The 21,594-nt window shown below is 39.2% G+C and overlaps 1 protein-coding gene across 1 annotated transcript in view; it reads left to right on the plus strand.

Moving 5' to 3' along the window:
• Positions 1-21,594, plus strand: part of LOC149015407 (phospholipase D delta-like) — a 60,675-nt gene that overhangs the window by 24,765 nt on the left and 14,316 nt on the right. The window contains exons 4-6 of the mRNA XM_089157014.1: positions 8,423-8,701; positions 8,790-8,843; positions 9,337-9,484. Of these exons, the coding sequence (XP_089013140.1) occupies positions 8,423-8,701; positions 8,790-8,843; positions 9,337-9,484 (481 nt within the window). The remainder of the gene's footprint in view (positions 1-8,422; positions 8,702-8,789; positions 8,844-9,336; positions 9,485-21,594) is intronic.

Genomic DNA, 21,594 nt, shown 5'->3' on the forward strand with positions numbered 1-21,594 from the left:
CAGTAGTTTACTTTAAAACAAAACTTCCTAAGACTCCCTTTACATTATAAATTGCTGAATTCCTTGTTATAAATCTGAGGACAGCTCTATTTTCTTTAAGTTTCTTAATCCCCTTTCATTCAATTTAGTGTTATCGTGCTAAGATCCCCATCCCCTTGTTTCCCTATTGATTATTGTTTAGTTGTGCTTATCAATTAGGCCTTATTGTGTTTTTTTCTCTACTTTAGTTGTCTTATACAAGCTTTAAAGTATCAATATCGAGTATCGTATTGATCAGATGATTTTAAGAGAAGTATCGTCCTGTATCGAGTATTGTATCGCTCTGGCTAATGTATTTTAATGTAATTCAATGGAGAGACATATCGAGATGTATCGTATCGATTGGGTCAAATATGGATACATATCGACTACTATCGTATGGTATCGTGGGATACTTTAAACCTTGGTCTTATATGCATGATTAATCAGAATTCAAGTGCTACAATTCCTTTTCTTTACTATTTGTCAAGAATAGTTGTTTCATTCTGAGAGTCTAATAGCCCATTTGTAGGTCCCCTAGTTTCTAGGGTTTCTCCTACATCAATTTTGGTATCAGAGCCTTGTTTAGAGTGTCAGTACTGTTGGACTCTTAGGTTTCGAGTTGTTAGAACTTAGAATTCGGTTTTAGTTTAGGTGTCTTTAGGTCAGACTGTGTATGGTAGTAACCCGAAGTGGAAACGAATATTCCAATATGACTGGTTCATCGAGTGCCCAATTGACCCCTGACCAATTGACTCAGCTGCTCCAACAAAATGGAGAGATCTTAAAGGCCATTCAAACAACTCAAAAGGAGTTAAATAACCAAAGGGCAGCCCATGCAGCCCAAGCCACCACCATTCAGGCCATAGAATGCAATGTTCGGACCCTTGCAACATGACTTACAGCCATAGAGGGACAACAAGGACATAATGCTGAAGCCAATGGACCTAGGAATGAAAACTACCAAGTGGACCTCCAAAACTTTGACCACCGCTTCGAGGATCTTGATAGAACTGGGGATAATTTCCAAGGTAATGGAAGAGGTAGAGGTAGAGGTCGTGGAGCACGTGGACATCTTGGCACTATGCATCATGCAACCTATGAGCATGATGATGTTCTTGACACCCATGATAGAGGGTTCGATATTAGGAGGATAGTCAAGGTAGAGGCCCCATCTTATGATGGCCAAATAAATGCGAAAGTCTTATTAGATTGGATTTGACAAATGGATAGGTACTTTGATTTTTATAATATGTCGGAAGAGGTTCACTTTAGGTTTGCTAAGATTAAGCTTACCGGGGCTGCCCAAGATTTTTTTACAGAATTAAAGTACCAAAAGAACAATTTGAGTCTCCTCCACCACTTTGGATCTCCCTTGGGGCATTGGTGTAGACTTTAACATCATCCGGTTTTCTCATGAGCGTGTTGGAGGCTCCACTCTGGATCTAGCTATGATTGGAGACTTCAATGCCTGTTTAGATGATTCCGGTATTTCTGACCTCCGTTGGTCTGGTCATCCCCTTACTTGGCATAATCACCGATTGGGACCTGCCAGAATCGCCTCGAAGCTTGAACGATTCTTCTTGAATGCTTATTGGCTCTCTTCCTTCCTCGCCTCCAATGCCTCTTTCTATAAATCCAATTTGTTTTTATCATTCCCCTTGTTTTGTCCACCTTTCTCCCCTAGTCTTATTTGGCCCCAAGCCTTTCAAATTCTTTGACTTGTAGACTTCGAATCCTTCCTTTATTCCTACTGTCAAGGATGCCTAGTCCAAGCCTGTCCACTGTTTCTCTCTCCCCCTCATTGCCTTTGCTCACAGGCTTCGCAATACTAAGGAAGCTCTTCATTCCTGGAACTCTTCCACCTTTGACAATATTTCCTCTAGTGTCTCCTCTTGCCACTCAAATCTTTAGCAGCCAATCTCTTCTCCAAGATGATCCCTCCAACCCCTCTCTTGCTGAAAATGAAAAGACCCTTTCCTCTGAGCTTTCTTCCCTTCTTGCCACAGAAGAAAGCTTTCTCTGCCAGAAAGGTGGAATCAAGTGTCTTAAGCTTAGGGATTCCAATTCGGCATATTTTCATCAGTCCCTCAAAGCTCAAAATAACTTCAATTCCATCCCATCCCTCATCACTAGTAGCTGCTCTTGGATCTCCGACCCCGCTAGCATTAAGACGAAGGTAGTTTCTTTCTTTTCTAATTTCCTTTCTCCGCCTTCCCTTCCTTCCTGCTCCCCTCTCCCTCCTAACCTCATCAACAAATTCATTGATACTTCCATCACCTCGTCTCTCTGTGCCATCCTAATTTATAAGGAGATTCTCCATGCCATCTGATCCCATAAGCCCAATAAGGCCCAGGGGCCTAACGATTTTAGTATGGGTTTCTTTCTTGCCTCCTAGGAATTTATTGAGAATGACCTAGTTCAAGCCATCCGCAACTTCTTCTTTAACCCTTCTCAGCTTTCCTCCATCAATCAAACCTTCTTTTGCCTCATCCCTAAGAAGCAAAGAGCTTCCCTCTCTCTCGATTTTCGCCCTATCTCCCTCTGTAACCTCCTTTACAAATTCATCTTTAAGGTCCTAGCGAATAGGCTAAAAAAGGTATTACCTTCCCTTGTGAGCTCGAATCAATCTGCTACCTTTGACTCTATTTGCTAGGACTTCATTAGTGATGTCCTCTCTTCCATAAGCTTCCCTCCCCCCTTCATCACTAGATTTAGATTTGTATCTCTTTGCCCCGCTTTTCCATCATCACCAATGGCTCGCCTGTGGGCACATTCGCCAAGGTTGCCCCATTTCCCCCTTTCCTCTTTTCCTTAGCTTTAGAAATCCTCTCCCGTATCCTCCAATCCAAAATTGATAAACTCCTCATCTCCCCCATCCCTGAGTGTTATTCCCTCAACCTTACCCACCTCGCTTTTGCCGATGACCTCATGATTTTCTCCAAAGTGGATCACCAATCCATTTACTCCATTCTCTCCGCCCTCTTGTTTTTTGAACCCCTCTCTGGCCTCCCGGTCAACCTTGATAAATCCACCTTCTTTCTCTCTGGTGTCCCTGATCAGCTTTGTACCTCCCTTCTTCAGCTCTCAGGTTTTAAGCCTAGCTCCTTCCCCGTTGTCTACCTTAGCCTCCCTCTCATTCTTGGTAGACTTACCCACCACCATTGTCTCCCAATGCTCTATCATATTCGTAAGAAGCTCTAACTCTGGGAGGGCAAGCTTTTGTCCTTCGCTGGTAGAGTGGTTCTTATTCGCTCTGTGCTTCAATCCTCCTATCTCTACTGGTGTGGGATCTTTTCCATCCCCAAATCTACCATCCATGCTATGGAATCCCTGTTTTGTGCCTTCCTTTGGAATGGCAAGAAGCCTCTCATTTCATCCATCTTATCAGTTGGTCGACTATTTGTCACCCAACATCTAAGGGAAGTCTAGGAATCCGCAAATCACTGATGTTAACCTAGCATGCCTTCTTAAACTCATTTTGAAAATTGCCTCAAAGTATGACTCCATGTGGGTTAATTGGGTCCATTCTTACCTTTTGTGAGCAGATTCCTTTTGGACTACTTCTATGCCCTCCAACCCTTTTAGAGTCTGGAGGAAAATCCTCTTAGTGCATCCCCTTGCTCTCTTTGCTATTTCTACCATTGTCTCCTTTGGCTCTTCCACCTCATTTTGGCTTGACTTGTGGCGTCCTATGGGCATTCTCTACACCCACTTTGGCCCCCAAAATGTTTATGACTCCCGGATCCCAAAAGACACCCGCTTGTCCGCTTTCATCACAAATGGTTTCTGGAACCCTACTCCTCTACCCCTTCTCACATAGGTTTAGGATTCTCTCCCCTCTCTCGCTAGCTCCACTCATAATCTCACTGTTTGGCTCTCATCACCCACCAAAACCTTCTCCACATTCTCAGCTTGGAATCTCCTTCGCGCCCACAATCCTAAACCCCCATGGGTTCCCTTGGTCTGGTTCAAAGGCTTCATCCCTTGTCATTCCCTTACCCTTAGGAGAGCTCTCAACAATGCCCTTCCCACCCAATCCTTCCTTATGAGCCGCCATATCCCAGTTATCCCCAACTGCATCCTATGTTGGAACAATTTGGAAAACCTTGAGCACCTTTTCTTTTCTTTCCCTTTCTCCAGATCAATCTGGAGAAAAGCTCTAGCTTCCATTTGGCCCCGTTCGAGGTGTTCCTTTGGGTTTGCTCATGACTGATCTTGGATTGTGAGAAACTTTAAGGCTCTTCCATTTGTGATCGGATTGGAAAGCTAGTTTTTTGCACCTTTATTCATTACCTTTGGTGGGAGCGCAGTCTTTGGAGATGGACATCCAAATCTCGCTCTACAGACATGATTTAGAATGCCATTTATTTTGATGTTTCTTCTAGACTGTTAGCTTCTTCCCATCCCCCTGTTGATGATACCCCAAGGAACAGATTCATTGTTGTCTCCTGGGATCTTAGCTCTTCTTTTCAGTCTTCCTCTTAAAGACCTTGGTCTCTTGTTTTCCATTCTTTTAATATAATTGTTCATTCATCCAAAAAAAAAAATGAACACATATGATTGAAAATCAAATGGCAGATCTGGGTGGCAGATTGCTCCCACTTCACAAGAAATTTTCCGTCATCTGTTACTGGTGCCATGGTACTGTAGCCTATGAATGGTCTGCATTTACAGTGTTGAAAATCTGCTACTATACCCCTAAAGGATCATCCTCTGCTGCTAAATGCGCCACGCTGGGTCTTACAATTATTCCATTTCTAATATAGATATCTTGAACCAGCCCTGCATTCATCTCCTCCCAGAATACCTGTATGATAGCTATGAGGACTATCATGGGTAAACATTCACGTTTTTTGTAATGTTCAGAACTTCACATAGGGCCAAGTGCAGCATTAATAAAACATTGTCCTTATAGATCTCAAATTAAAGATAATCAAAATGGAGCAAAAATGTTCTGCTGGAAGTGCCTAGTAACTGAGTGTTCCTATGACTTCTCATCCTTCTTGCACATGAAAGTAAGATGTAGTAGGATGTGCATCTACCTAAATGAAAATTGTAAAAGGTGCCACCTCAGGTCTCCACAAATAGGATTTGAAGCAACTAGTAAGTTACCTCTAGTGGGAAGTTTCCCACTTTTTGCCCCACATTTCGAGGGGACTTTTGGATCTTCATGACACCTTGTGAGGAAATGTTTTCTAGGATTACAAAGATGGGAATAATTGTAAGGAAAAAGCTTGAATCAGTGAGTGCAAATTGAGTATTTTTAAATGGTATTATATATACAAAGTTCAGGGGTCACTGCATTTTATGTGTTTTGGATATATTTACTTACTTCTTAGGGACATTTAAACGTCCATTGTCAAAAGTACAGCGGCAAACAAAATATTTGAAATCAGGTCAATGTTGCCACAGTTAGTTGGTACAGTTGCAGCAGTTGTGTGGTGACAGTCCTACTTGTACTCTGCACAAAAAGGCACTTCCCTGCACCCCTCTCTCCCTCCATTGCAGTCAAGACTGACCAATGGGGCCTGAGAAAGCCTTATTTTAGGCCATGGATGGTTGTATGGGTCTTCAGATATCTATTTATGTATTATTTGTTTCAACAAGCTTAGTTTATATGATCATTTATGTGGGTTTTTTTCTTATGGGAATACTATTATTAGCATCCAAGTCTGCTTAGGTAAAAGAGTTTTGAGTCAGAATAGGATGCTTGTTTGCTAATTAGAGTCTGGTATGAGTGTATTTATTGTGTGCAATAGATTGCTGCCTGCTTGGAGGGGCGAGCCTTGGCGCAATGGTTGGTGGACCATCAATTGTAGTCTGAAGTCAAGGCATTGAAACAGTCTCTCAGCAACAATTGTTCAGGTAAGGCTACGTAGGAAGACTGCCCCCTCCCCCAGGGACTTTGCTTGTGTGAAAGCCTTGGGTTCGCCTTTTAGATCACTACCTGGTTGTGTCAAGCATGGCCCTTGCACCAGCATGGGAACCAATGACAACATTTAGGGGCATCAACGTGGATGGGATTTTTTATTTCATGGGGGTAGAGTGCTAGGTTCACAGGCTCCTGTGTTTAGCATAGGCTCCATTTGACCAGTCAGCTTTCTCTTCCCTTATTTTATTCAGCATGGTAGAATGTTTACAAGTCCAAAATTCGAGTGGAATCAAGAATTACCAAAGGACGTGTAGGAGCACCTTTCATCAATTGAACATGATATGAGTAATAGCAATTGAGAATTTACAACAGTTTTGGAGCTGTTGAGCTGTGCATATGGAATGCATCCCAAACTTGATTTCTTCCCTCTTCTTCTTCTTCTTCTTCTTCTTCTTCTGATCTGTTCATTTCTAGTGTGGTCTTTCCTCTACATCTTCTTGTTCTTCTTATTGTGATTTCTGTTATCTAAACTATTTGTCCTCCTTATTCTTATATTAGTAGGCTGACAACTTCCTGTAGTTGTCTAGTTTCTTTTACTGTACTTGTTAATCACTACTCTAGGTTTGCTAAACTGAACTGATGTTTCTAATCAAATCATTCCGATTTGTTCTTTTGATCTGATCAACCCTTCTGCAGTCTTTCTTAGTTCTTGCTTGTCACTTGAATTAAGGTACCTGAGTCTGGAATCATGTTGACATCTGATCTTTCACAATTTCAATACCAGTTCATAGGACTGTAAACTCATTTGAACAGGACAGTAGTCTATTCAGACCACTAGTTTGAGAGGGTATAATTCACCTTCCCTTCTTCCATTGAGGCCCTATTTTAAGGCTATTGATTCAATTCAAAGCTGGACCATTAACAGTTTTTGGTTTGACATTTGTTCTAGAACCTTGAACTGCACTACCCTCCCTCCTTCCTCCTCTCTCTTTGCAATGCTGTCCCCTCTGTGGTATATAGAACTGTATATGTAAATCCCCCCAAAAGATGCATCTGCAATAATCTTCTTGGATGGAGCCTCTTTAACATGCAGTCTGGTTTGCTGACTGTTCACTTCCCAATACCATTTACCATCCTTTCTGCAGCTGGCTCTTCTTCGTTTTCCTTGTTCTTTTGATTTTTTTGGGATTGGGAGTGGGAAGGAGAAGTGTTCCAAAGAATTCTCACTGTTTAGATGCTGCTGATTGTTTGTTGTGTTGATAGATGAGACTTAAGTAGGGATTAATACCAAGTTAGAATCATGGAGAGCAGCGTTGGAATCAAGAGGCTTTAAATTAAGTAGAACGAAGACAAAATATCTAGTTTGTAACTTTAGTCATGATCGGGCAGACAATGAGGTGGTGAAACTTGATGATAAGGAGATTCCTTAGAGTGATTCTTTTAGGTACCAAGGTTCAATCATAATAAAAGAGGTGATGTTTCCCAAAGAATTAAAATAGGGTGGATGAAGTGGAGAGGTGCATTTGGGGTCCTGTGGGATAGACGTATTCCATTAAAGCTGAAAGGAAAATTCTATAAGACCGTTGTTCGACCAGTTATGATATACAACACATATTGTTGGACTGTTAAAAAAATCATATAGATAAACTCAGTGTAGTAGAAATGAGGATGTTAAGATGGATGAGTGGCAAAATCAAGAAGCATAAGATAAAGAATGATCATATTAGAGTTGGTTTGGGAGTTGCTCCCATAAGTGATAAGCTTTGGGAAAGTCGTTTTTTGGTGGCACGACCATATTCAAAGGAGACCTATAAATGCCCCTGTACAGAGAAGTGATATAATCCAGATTGAAGGAACTAGAAGAGCTAGGGGTAGACCTAAGATAACCTTAAGAGAGGTGGTGAGAAAGGATATGCATAGCTTAGGCCTTGTATTTAGCTTGGCCTCAACAGAACTGATTGGAAGGCAAGATCCATGTAGCCAACCCCATTTAGTTGGGACAGGGCTTGTTGTTGTTGTTGTGTATGGCAATTGGCAACACCCTTTGTCCCTATTAGTGTTGAGTTATCCAACCCATAATCTTAAGTCAATACGTAGAGGTCTAGCTGGTATATGAAGTCATCTAAACTCTCAAATGTTGTTGATATAGAAAATTAGAAATTATATGAAATGCTTCCTTTCATGGTTGTCCCTATTTGGGTGGCAGTACACATGGCATGTGTGGCCTCTCTTTTGGGTGGCCATACAAAGATGTATCATCAATGTAGTAGGCCTGGTGAGTCTGATACCATGTTGAATTCTGTCCAATACAGAAACTGCTAGATGGAATGGCCATATGGTTTATGAATTCATCGAATGTGCTAGAGTGAGTCAATGTAGGATTACTCCTAGCCTTAGAACTCTGTGCATATGATGATAGTGTATAAGAATTAGTCCCTTGACTCTCTGGAGACAGACGTTTCAATTTTCTTTTTACTATTAAAGATTTCAATACATCCCAATAGTTTTACATGGTTTTGTGTATAATAGGCAGGAGCTAAAGGTCCACGACAGCCATGGCATGATTTGCACTCCAGAATTGAAGGTCCTGCTGCATATGATGTCCTTGAAAACTTTGAGCAGCGTTGGAGAAAAGCAAGAAAATGGACAGAGTTTAGGCAGTGTTGGAAAAAGATATCTCATCGCCATGATGATGCTTTGATAGCAATAGAACGTATCTCATGGATACTTAGTCCTTCAAATGTTACTTATGGTCACCCTAGTCCTTGGTTCTCTGATGAACAGCATCCAGAAACTTGGCATGTTCAGGTTGGGTGACCGAGCTCTCATTGCAGTTCAGTTATCAGTTCCATTGTTTAAATCATGGTTTTTAATTTGGTTTCATTTTTATCGGTAGGTGTTCCGATCAATTGACTCTGGATCTGTAAGATTTTCTGAAGATGTTCATGAGGTATGTCTTTTAACTGATCTTTCCTGGCTGTAAGTTATTAATAGGCAAGTGCATGGTTGGCACAATGTGTAACAGGTCATCTAATTCCCAAACTTGGGGCAACAGTAGACCTCACTGTTCACATTCTGCCAAAATTTTGATTGAATTGTCTTGAGAAAGCAAATCAACCATTGAAAAGACTCAGTGAAAAGTCCTTTACTACTCAATCATTTGGAACAGTTGGATAGCCAAATTTGATGTGTACCGACAATTTGGATCATGACCTAATAAATGGTTCAAATAGGCTGAATTGAATCATAGTGTCAAAAATAGGTGCGTGTCACAATGCCTGGCAAATTGGAAAACGAGATTTGTACACCATATATGATCACATGCTTTTAGGGTTTTCTGCTAGGATTCCTGTATTGACAAATTTTTTATGGTAATGCTTCAAACATTCCCCATTGTCTGATGAGATAATACAGTTGAACTGCATAATATTCTTCTACTGCAGAACCTTGTCTGTGATAAAAATGTGTTGGTCGATAGGAGCATTCAGACAGGATACATCCAGGCAATTCGATCTGCCCAACACTTCATATATATTGAAAACCAATATTTTCTGGGATCATGTTATGCATGGCCATCTCACAAAAGTGCAGGTTGGAAGCAACTTCCGTTTACTTTCTTGCCATAACTATGTCCAACATTATTTTCGTTTTTCAGAGAAATGATTTGACTTTTTTTTCCTTTTAGTTATTTTTTTATTTTCTTTCTACTGTAGAAAGAAGAAAAAAATCTGGTCCATAATTGCTGTATATTCTTAATGCTATCAATTTCAGTTTACATGGAACAGTGCCCTACAGTTACCATTTCCTTCTTCTATTTATAGAAGTTTGATAGTTTGCAACTTCTTATATTTTTGTGTTTAGTTTTGGAATATGCATGGCTATATCAGGCATTAGGTTATGCAGGAAAGTTATTACATCATTTAGGAGTGCCGAAACTGAACATGATGTCCGATTCCCTGCAAATATCTTTTTTCATTTGCTAATATTGGATTTGGTTGTTTATTGGTTCCATTTTGCAAATCTTGCTGCAAATACTGTTCTATATCAGTAGCTTCAGTATTTTGACTGAAATAAAAAAAGGGCGACCCCGGTACCAAAGGCTTCCATTTGATTTCAGTCAAAATACTAGGGGCGGGCCTTGGTGCATCAGTTGGTGGACCAAAATTGTAACCCCAAGGTCAAGGCATTAGCCTTCCAGCAAAAATTGTTGGGATTGCAGTTCAACAGTATGCAGCCCACACAACAAACCCAAATTTTAGAGTTACAACTACCCATATTTTCTCTGTTTCTTTGATATAAAATAACAACCAACATTTGATGGTTTATTGATTGTCTGACTATCAATGCCTAATGGCAGATTGATTGTTTCATAGTATTAGACCCATGGTACAAAATTCAACCAAGATGGGGTGAATTTTAGAAATATCTGGGTTTCTGGTTTTGTACAGTAAAAGCTTCCTGGTTTCAACAAATTTCCACAAGTTTCAACAATATTTCAAATTTTTTATAGTTTCCACCAATAAAAATCCAAATTATGACCAATTTTAATGAATTCAACCATTTGGTAGTTTTTATAAGTTTCAGCCTGTTTAACCAGCCTATCACATGTTAAGTTTTACCCCAGAGGCCCAGAAATCCTTGGTTTCATCCCATCCTAGCCATATCTCAGTGTCTGGCTGATCAATACCAGCCTTGAAACCAAGTTCTTGAACCTTGATCAGACTGCATCCATTTGTTGGCTGATATATATCTTGTTATCCTGGCAGCTAATAGCTCTATTGTCCATTCAATGGTGCTCAGAAGACATTGGAGGGTAACAATTCCACACCCAATTAGTAGCCTCCTGATGAACACATTTATGTGTGAAATCTTAGGGCATAAAGCATGTATTTTATACACTTTGAGTGGAGCTACCTTGGGTTTTATGTTGTTTTTGCAGATTTTATGAATTTTCAAGACTTGAGCGAATATTTGGAGTTTTGGGTATTAAACATGCGATTTTACACGTCAAGAGGTCCATTCAAATTCTCAAATGCGAAAATGGGCCTGACCTGGAGCATGATGGGCCAGAGATGTGATTATGGGCCAACTCCAAAGTATTTTAGAGATAAAGAAGCAAATTTTGATTTACGGCTGAGATTAGAATTTATTAATCAAATCTACAGAGATATTATTGAGAGAGTCCTAATGGAGAAAAAGAGTCCTTGCACACCTCAATATCTTATTTCCTATTTGGGACTTGGTCAAAGAAAGAAAAAGAGGAAAAGAATTATATTCAGAAAGAAAAAGAGGAAAAATCCCCTTTTTGAATGTCTCTGTCCAGTTTCAATCAAGCCCTTCATCGAACGGTCATCCGGTGTCCGATCGAGCTGAGTTTTGGAGGAGAGCTTTACGACTTCTTAACCCTAAAATCCAACGGTGGAATTATGTATTTGATATCTCTAAGTTCATCCGATTGGTACGCCAAAACCCTAATTGGTTGAGTCAAATAAGAACTTTGAGTTTTATTCAAATTCAGTCGTGCCTCATATCCCATGTAAACTCTATAAAAGGAGAGCATACTCCATCAAGGGAGAACGTGTTTTAGAGCTTAGTAGAAGCATTCTTTCTTCTCTCTTCAGTTTATTTAGGTTTTCTTTAGTTTTCTTTGCTTGCATTTGTAAGATTTTAATTTCTAGATTGAATGTTTAGGTTTAATTTTTTTGTATGTAATGCAATTCAAGTTCAAGTTTCAAGTTTTTAGATTTGTTTTTCTCTGGGTCTAGTAATTGCAGATTTAGATCATTCTAGATCTAGATCTGGTTGTTAGGGTTGGTTGAGATTCGAATCGTTTGTTCAATTCGCCAGTAAGTAAACTTCTTCAATAATCTTCTCTCCTCCCTCCATTTTTGCTTCTATCTACCCCTCCATATTCTTAATTTAGGATTTACTTTCAGCATTTATTTATTGTTCTCCCTTGCCCTGGGTCCTTGATCAGAGATGCCTACAGTCGTGCCTCTCTTTGGTTAAGGTTTCCCTTTCCTTTTATTACTCTGTTATTTACTTTATGCAATTTACTTTCTGCAATTTACTTTCAGCATTTATTTATTGTTCTCCCTTCCCCTGGGTCCTTGATCAGAGATGCCTACAGTCGTGCCTCTCTTTGGTTAAGGTTTCTCTTTCCTTTTATTGCTTTAATTATTTCTTTTCTGCTATTTCTTTTTCTCTAATATCCTTTCCCCCGATCGGTGGACTGTAAGCTACGGCAAAGGGTCCACGGTCAAAGTGATTATTATTATACTCCCCTTCCCTTAATCCAGAGCTGACACTCGGATCACTTCCTTTTTCCTTTTATTTTTATTGTTCGCATTTTTTTTCTTGTCTTTTATTTATGCATTGATTGTGTTAGCTTTATTTTTCGTTTCAATTCGATTGCATTAGATGTATGGATTAGGATCGTTTAGTTTAGTTAATTAGTTTCCAAAAATTGAATCATTCCACTCTCGCATTATCATTAAGAAATTAATTCTAAAGTGGCATATCTCCTTGAGATCGACCCGTTAGCTACACGATACCGTGCGCTTGCAGTTACTTTTAATTTCACAAACACCTCCCCTCTTCTGCCCCAGATTGGGAGTCGCCAATCATACCCCTACAGCAATATGTTAGGAACTGGTTAATCTCTGTCAGAGAGTTGTTTAACCAGAAAATTAGCTGTATCTGAACTCTGATTTTATGAGATGACCACTAAATCTTTTATGCACTAACTTTTTTTTTGTTTCTCCAAGATTAGCCTTAATTCTTTAATTAGGGTTCTTGTGGAGCCATAATCCCAACTTCTATTCAAATTTATTGATGCAGATCCAGCAACAAATTAGCCTATTTTCCTTTTGAAATCAACCTAGAGTTGATTGATATAGGTGTTGGTTCTTTGTTTAATACATTCATGTGGTCATGGGACTATTCTCACAGGCCCAAAAGTTTAGTGTTGTTGGTTGGTTTGGTTCTATTAGTGGGTTGATTGATTTATTTAGATTGTTGTTTCTTATTCCCCAAGTAAGGGTGTTTATGTAATATTGTACTTTCCACTTCATTACAAATAAAGGGGTTTCAGATCTCATTGATTTAACAAGCCATTCTACCACAATTGGCTATCTCAACATGGCATTAGAGCCAAAAGTCGATTAGGGAATAAAAGCAAAAGAATAAAAAAGGACAGATCTTCTCCTCTCTATCTCTCTCTCTCTCTTTTTCTCAATTTGCAACTACAGTCCATACCTATCCCTCCTGCTGCTGCAAAGCCTGCAACTACACCACTGCCATCCCCATCGCTGGCCTGCAACATCCATCGTTAGCCTTCCACAGTCATTGCCTGACCTGCAAATCCTATTTATAGCCATTGCTAGACCTGAAACTACAATCACATACCCACCTGCATCATTGACTCACAATTCAAGCAGCATTGCAACATGCTGCAACTCCTTTTTTACCCATCACTAGCTTCCTTTCCCATTGCTAACCTGCAAAACTCCCATTCCAGCAACCATTGAACCATTGTTTAACCATTCCAGTAGCGATTGCACCCATTCCAGCAGCCGTTTAACCATCGTTTAACCATTCCAGTAGCCGTCGCACCCATTCCAAGCCAATCCTTCAACTCATCCTTCCGCTTTGTTCCTGTTTTTAAACTCTGCAACCTCTCATCCAATTATCCCATCATTCTATGTTAAGTTCTGTTTTTTCGCCTTATAAGTCCATCTTCTAATCTGTAACATTAGCCCCTCAATTTCTGTTTTTTTGCCTTCTAGCCCCCCCCTAAAAAAAATAAAAATTGATGCTATTCGTTATCCTATAAATCCTATGACTCCCTAGATGTATTTGGGTGGTTTGGCTATTCAATTCTGCAACATTTCAATTGTTTCAAAACGGTGAAAACTGATGATTAGCATGAAGTTTTTTTGCAAATATGGCAACCACTGATGGTGCTACTATTCCCACTAGCTCCGAACATTATCCAATTCTTCCTTCTCTCTTGATAAGATTTTATAGAACAAATTATTTGATTTTGTCTCAATCTACCTACTTGACAATTGTCAGACGAGGATCTGTTGGACACATTATGGGCACCACTATCAAGCCTACAAGCACTGGTGTTTCTCAAGATAAATGGATCTCGAATGACTCTCTTATCATGTCATTCCTTTTGAATTCCATGAATCCAAATCTTGCCTATGGATACCTATTACTTAACATTGCAGCCCAAATTTGGAAAGCTACTACAGAAACCTATAAACAATTGGGGAATGATGTGCAAGTTTATGAGCTACAGAAGAATCATCATGAGACTACCCTAAAGGAACTAACTATAGCTCAATACTATGTTGAACTCTACTCTCTTTGGCAGAAGTTGGATCACTATGACGATTATCATCCCATAAATCTTAATGATGTGGCTACTTACAGAAAGCATGTTGGTAAGATTCGTGTATTTAACCTCTTGGCTGGCTTGAATATGGAGTATGATCAAATCAAAATACAGGTATTGAGTTGTTCCTTCTTTCCCACACTAGGACAGTCTTATGCCCTTGTTTAGTGTGAGGAAAGCAATCGTTTGGCCATGCTTTATGCTTTTATTGTAGAGAAGTCAACCTTAGAGTCTATGAGCACCAACTCTAATTCAACCAAGGAGATTGTCAAGTGTGAGCACGGTCATAAACCATATCATATCAAGCACTTGTTGGAAGCTCCATGGGAAGCCTATTGATTTTGGACAAAAAAAGGCACAAAGAAGGGAAAAACTGAAGGCAAATCTTTCTGAGACTGTTCCCACGTCACTCTCTTGTCTTTGCAGACATTGGTTTTTCATAGGAGGAATCAGCTACTCTGCGACGTATTCTACAGTCTGCTACTGGAGGTGTAGGCTCTACTACCGCTTCTTCCACTACCTATACCAACTCTTATCTTGCTACATCAAGTAAAACTTTTATAGACTTCAATGTCTCTTCCATTTCTGCTCTTTGGATCATTGATACAAGAGCCACAGATCATATGGCTGGTTCATCTTCTTTTTTCTTACATTATTCTCCAACCTCAGGGAAATATTATGTTCGAATTGTTGATGGCTCTTATTCTTCTATTATTGGAAATGGGACCATTCAGCATTTTCCCTCACTTTCTTTGTCTTCTTACATGTTATTTCCTTCTCTACTAACTTGCAATCTGTCAGTAGTCTTACACGACTTGAATTGTAAGGTGATTTTTTTCCCATCCTACTGTGTCTTCCAGGATCAGGTAATGGGGAAGGAGATTGGACGTGGTAAACTAGACAATGGACTTTATATGCTGAAGCCAATTGGAGGATCTACTTCTGCTCTGGTTGCCTCTTCTCTTCAGGTCCATTCGGTTATGTTAGACCTTCATCAGTGGCAACATAAGCTAAGTCACCCACCTCTAAGAACTAAGTATTTCGTGATTTAGTTTCTTCTTGTACTAAGGACAAATTTTTTTGTGAAGCCTGCATTTTTGCAAAGCAAACTCACTCTACTTATTTACCTTCTCTTCATTAATAGAAAAATTAATGTGTTAATTCATACTAATGTGTGGGGCTTTTGCTGACAAGTGTCTATTACTGGCCATAGATACTTTGTTACTTTTATTGATTATCACTTTCATTTACTTGGATTTATCTTTTAAAACAAAAAATGAGGTTTTCCATTGTTTTCGAGAATTTTCACAATATGATTAAAGCTTAGTTATGCCACTGAAGATCCTTCGCAGTGACAATGGCACATTGTATATTGATGGTGAATTTTACAAATATCTCTCTGACTCTGGCATAATACACCAAACCAGTTGTGTTGATACAATTGTCCATAATGGGGTTACCGAAAGAAAGAATCGGCATCTATTAGAGATAGCCCATTCTATTATGATTGCTATGAATGTACCTGACCAATACTAAAGTGATGCTATCTTCATTGCCTCTTACCTTATGAATAGGATGCCCAGTAGGACACTTGGTTTAAAGTATCCTAATGAAATTCTCTAGGGAGACTCTTCATTTGTTATTCCTCCAAAGGTTTTTGGATGTACGTATTAAACCAAAATCACAACCCACCGAGTAAGTTGGCTCCTTGCAGTCAACGCTACATCTTCTTAGGGTATTCTTCTACTTAAAAAGGGCATAAATGCTATCACCCTCTTTCCCGAAGAACCATTATGTCCATGGATATCATTTTTAATGAGTATAGTCTTTACTATACACCCTCTAAGGGGAGAGTCCTAGTGGAAAGATGTTCTTTCCAACCCTTAATTCTCCTACCACACATACGGACTTACACACATCACCACAACAGAGCTTAGAGGCCCTGGAAGAGATTCCTGACCAAGGGGAGAATTCACCCAGCATACAAAAGGACTTTATGTCTTCCGCTTCTTTGTGTGAACCTTATAAGGTACCTAATCTGAGGGAGACCACTCCTGTGAGGCACACTATTCAGGTCTTTTAAAACAAGATTGACCAAAATAAGGAGGTGCAAATTTTTCAGAGGAAGAATTACACATGGCCAAAGCAGGTGGAGAAAGTTGACATGTTACCACTTCAATCTCTTGCTCCATAATTAGACTCTATTGTTCCCCCTTAGGTATCCTCTTTTGATCTTCCTCTTGCTGTGAGAAAAGTAGTTAGATTTTATACTTATCATCCCATAGCTAAGTATGTTTCTTGTGACTCTTTATCTGACTCCTACCGTGCTTTTATATCCTCTCTATCATCTGTTTCTGTTCCTAAGAGTTGACAGGAAGCCTGTGCTAATAAGAGATGAAAAACAGCTATGGTAAAGGAAGTGTAGGTTAAAAAAAAAATAATACTTGAGAGCTGGTTGCACTTCCTCCGTGAAAACAAACCCATGGGTTGTAAGTGGGTGTTTGTGGTTGAATAGAATATAGATGGATAGGTCAATAGGTTGAAGGCTAGACTGGTTGCAAAAGGTTTTACCCAAACCTATGGGATAGAATATCAAGAGACATTTGCTCCTGTTGCAAAACTGAATATTATTTTAGTTTTATTGTCTATAGCTGTGAACAAAGACTGAAACTTGCACCAACTAGATGCAAAGAATGCCTTGTTACATAGCGAGTTGGTGGAAGAAGTTTATATGGAGGTTCCACATGGCTTCTCCAATGATAGTACTGCAAGGAAAGTTTTTTGGTTGAAGTGGTTAATCTATGGATTGAAACAATCTCCTAGATGTTGGTTTGGATGCCTCCAGGCAGGCAGTGACTTCTATTAGGTACAAGCAAAGTAATGTTGATCATACACTATTTGTCAAGAAGTCAAGCACCAAGATCACTCTTCTCATTTTTTATGTGGACAATATTGTCATCACAGGGAATGATGGTGAGGAACTAGAGAGGCTGAAGGACTTTCTTGGCAAAGAGTTCGAAATTAAAGATTAAAGACCTAGGGAAGCTACAATACTTCCTAGGGATTAAGGTGGCCTAGTCAAAGAAGTGTATATACCTATCTCAGAGGAAGTATATTCTAGATTTATTATCTAAAGTGAAAATGTTGGGGTGTAAAGCAGTTGATACTCCTATTGAGGCTAGAGCTAAACTTAAGGAGAAAGAAGGAGAACCAGGGTACAAAGGAAGATATCAAAATCTGGTGGGAAAGCTTATCTACTTCCCACACCAGGCCTGACATTGTATATGCTGTGGGGCTGGTAGGCCAGTTTATACATGATCCATATTCAAATCATATGAAGGTTGTTACCACATTACTACAATATTTAAAGGGAACTCTTGGAAAAGGGATACTTTTGTCACCCACAAATAATCTAAAGGTAGAAGAATATATTGATGCAGATTGGGTTGGGTCTCTTGACAAGAAATCTATTTCAGGTTATTATACCTTTGTTGGAGGTAACCTAGCTACTTGGAGTAACAAACAAAATGTGGTAGCCTTATCCTGTACAGAAGTTAAATATAGAGCTATGGTTTGTGGAGTTTGTGAGCTACTATTGCTAAAAGGTCTGCTAGAAGATATTGGAGTTCAAATCCCAAGCCCTATGATGTTGTAATGTGACAACAAGTCTGCAAATAATGTTGCCAATAATCCTGTGCAACATGATCAAACATTTGAACCAAGCACATTGAGATTGACATATTTTTTGTCAAAAGAAAGCTAGAACAAGGCTCATCTGTATGCCTTTTCTGAGATCTGGAGACCAAGTGGCTGATTTTTCACCAAGGCTTTGAAGGAAGGAGATTTCCTTCCTATTGTAGGCAAGTTGAGCATGACTAACATCTATGCCTCAACTTGAGGGAGAGTGTTGGTTGGTTTGGTTCTATTAGTGGGTTAGATTATTTATTTAGATTGATATTTCTTGTTGCCTAAGTAAGGGTATTTATGTAATATAGTACTTTCCTCTACATTATAAATAAAGGGGCTTGGGGTCTCAGTGATCTAACGAGCCACTTTACCACAATCGGCTTTTTTAACTAGTGCCTAGGCTAAATATGGAAGTAGTTTAAGCAATTACTTTAATTAGTGTAAATTCTGTGTGACTTAAGAGTTGAGGACAGAATAGTCTTTTCATTTCAGTTCTAAGAGTCTAAGCCAGTATAGGCTAGTTAGTTTCTATTTTGAGTTAGTTTTTAATTTCGAGTTAGAGTCCAAATTAGATTAAGACTCCAGCATGTTATGTATAGATAGACCCCTCCACTCGATTTGGGGGGGGGGGGGGGAAGAAACTTGAATATTGAATAAAAAAGCTTCTCTTCGAGTATTTCCTTGTGTGTTTGTTATTAAGTCCTGGTTGTGTCAAGTGTCAATTGGGAATTGAAGATCTAAGGCTGATAAGGGTTCTTAAGGTGAAATCAAGCCTAGACACCCTATTGGTTAAAGATTAGAGTTCAACTTCCATTCTTCATATGTGTATTCTATTCTCAATGCTCCATTCAGGTATTATAGGCAACCTACATAACTACATCAATGCCTTTGTCCTATCATTTTTTTTTTTCCTTTTTTTTTTTTTTAATTTCCGAAGTTCCCAAGACACCCAAAATTCATGGTCAGATATACACGAATCTAACTATTAGATCTGCCCTAACCAACCCTAGTGACCTTAGCTCCCAATTTGACCCTATTCTAACCATCCAATTTCAAGGTATAGATATTCTCTTGAATTTTTGTACTCCCTAAACCAAACTTGAGGGATTATACCTTATATTATTACATACATTACTTCCAAGTTTTGCCTCATACCCTTGACTTTTCAACCCCGTATCTCAAGAACCTTCTCCATCCCACTCTACATTTCACCATTCTAAATTCTCCAAAACTAACACCCCATCATCCTCATTAGAACTTAATTCCAATCAACACAACCAGGAAATTCAGAGGCCATTAGTTCAAATCCAGCTGAGGTTAATACCCATTGTCCATCCCGTAGCCCATAATCAGAATTTCAAGATACCCTTTCTTAGTCCCGTGTGAGTTGGTTCTCTTAAAATATCTTGGAAGAAGCAGCCCTCATCAAATTGGGTCTGCATCACTTATCAACTGAAAGATGTTATGTACAACAGTGTTGACGTTTCAATGTTGCAAATAAAGAAAGTGGATTGTGGAGCATATAAAATCAAATAAGGAAAGTGGATCATGGAGAATACTAAAATTGAGTGGTCAAGTTGGCTGATTTGGTGGAATATTGTCTTTTACTTTTTTAGGTAGATTAGATCTTATGTTTTTTGGATTTTATTCTGTTATATTACTAGTATGGATCCCATCAGATATTGGGATCTCTCTCTCTCTCTCTCTCTCTCTCTCTCTCTCTCTCTCTCTCTTCTCTGTCATTGATTGATCTTCAATAGAGGTTCTGGTTTCGTTATATGGTGTCAGAGCCTACTACTGAAGGTGTGATCTACCTGCAAATTGGAGTTTGGTAGCTCTTGTGATTGTCTGTGCGTGGCAGCAGCAGCCTCAAGTTGCAAAAGTGTTTTAATTGTCAGAATGCGTCAAATACAAAGAAGACAATTAGATCTTGTGTGTTCATGATAGTTGTTCTTGTCCATAGTTAGTATTGTGGTGTACGTTTCAGCCGTGGCTGATCCTTCAAAGAATATGTCCAAGGAAAGTATACCATTCCAAATCATGTGTATTAAGTTGCAAGGAGCATAAAAGTATTCTCTCTATGCGAAAGCAAGTACGGCTCTATCCATACCCAAGGTGAATTAAAGTACATAAATGAGGTTCATCCTGTTGATTTGAAGGATGCAATGTCGGTTTCCATGCGTGAAACATAGAGCCGTACTTGTCATTAAGGGATGGATTTGGAATAGTTTAATTCTTCCATTGCTAATAATATTATCTTTTATGACAAGTCCAAGCAGATCTAGGAGGATTTGCAAGATTCTTTTGGTTAAGAAAAAAATATTTTGCATGTATATGATTCATATGATCAGATATTCAGATGTTTAGTTTAAAAATGGTCATCTGTTGATGGAGTATTATAGTGGTTTCAAGGGATTAGTTGAAGAGTTGCAACAATATCAGCCTCTCACCACTAATCTGGAAATGTTAAAGGCACAGAGGGCTGAATTTTATGTCTCAAAATTCTTGGTCGGTTTAGACCCATAATTCTCTATAGGTAAAAAGTCAGACTTTTAACATGCAAAGCTATTCCTACCTTGGATGATGCGTTCTATGGACTGTTGCGCATTAGTGGAAGTAAAAATCCTCAAGGAAGCAAAGAGAATGCAGCCATGGTTACTAGTTGTGGCTGCGGTACCTATCCATCACGTGGAGGAGATGCTAGCTGAGGAAGAAGAAGAGGAGGACGTCCCACACCTCCACCAAATTTGTCAAAAGTTAATGGGTTGTGTTTTTAGTGTGGCAAACAAATCACACTAAAGAAAATTGTTGAGAAAAACATGGCCATCTTGAGTGGGCAGAGAAGTATTTTAATGTGACAGCATCTACTCGAGAAACTCCTACTGATCATTCTTCTAGGTCCACTCCTGTGGCATCCACAAATCCCTTGTCTCCTAGTGTAGACCTCAATCAAATCCTAAAGTGCCTGCAACAGTTGGAGCAGAGCCAAAGTACATCCACTTCCAATCTAGCTCAATCAGGTATATCTATTGAGTCTTATGCTTTTGGTTCCTGGATTTTAAACTCTAGGACCTCCCAACATATGACAAGTACCTCTTCCCTATTTTCAGAATTCTCTAAGTTTCCTAACCCTACCCCTATTGATATAGCCAACGGGGAGGAGTCATCTACAGTCAATAATGGAAGTCTTTCTCCTTTACCAAATTTGAACTTTTCCTCTGTCTTATATATTCCAAAATTTCTAGTTAATCTTATTTATATGAGTCGTATTGCCAAAGCCTTACATTGTTTTGTTTTGTTCTTCCCGAAAGGAGGATTGGTGGAGAATTGAAAAAGGTGGCTCTACTATTGGACCAAGATTGATTCTTCTACTAGGAGGCGTACAACGTGTCTCCGTTAGATTGGCATTATCGTTTGGGACAACTTTCTCCTAGTAGGGCTTAGGTTGGTAGTACTAGTACCTGATTGCAAAAATGTTACTTCCATAAATTATGAGGCATGTGAGTTAGGTAAACATTGTTAGACTGCTAGGATTAAACCTAGAAGTAAAAGTGTGTTTTCTTTAGTTCATTCCAATGTTTGGAGGCCTTACTGCATTCCTAATCGGTTT

Source organism: Hakea prostrata, chromosome 5 (genome assembly GCF_041222555.1).
Source record: "Hakea prostrata isolate BN-2017 chromosome 5, UWA_Hpros_2, whole genome shotgun sequence".
Lineage (NCBI taxonomy): Eukaryota > Viridiplantae > Streptophyta > Magnoliopsida > Proteales > Proteaceae > Hakea > Hakea prostrata.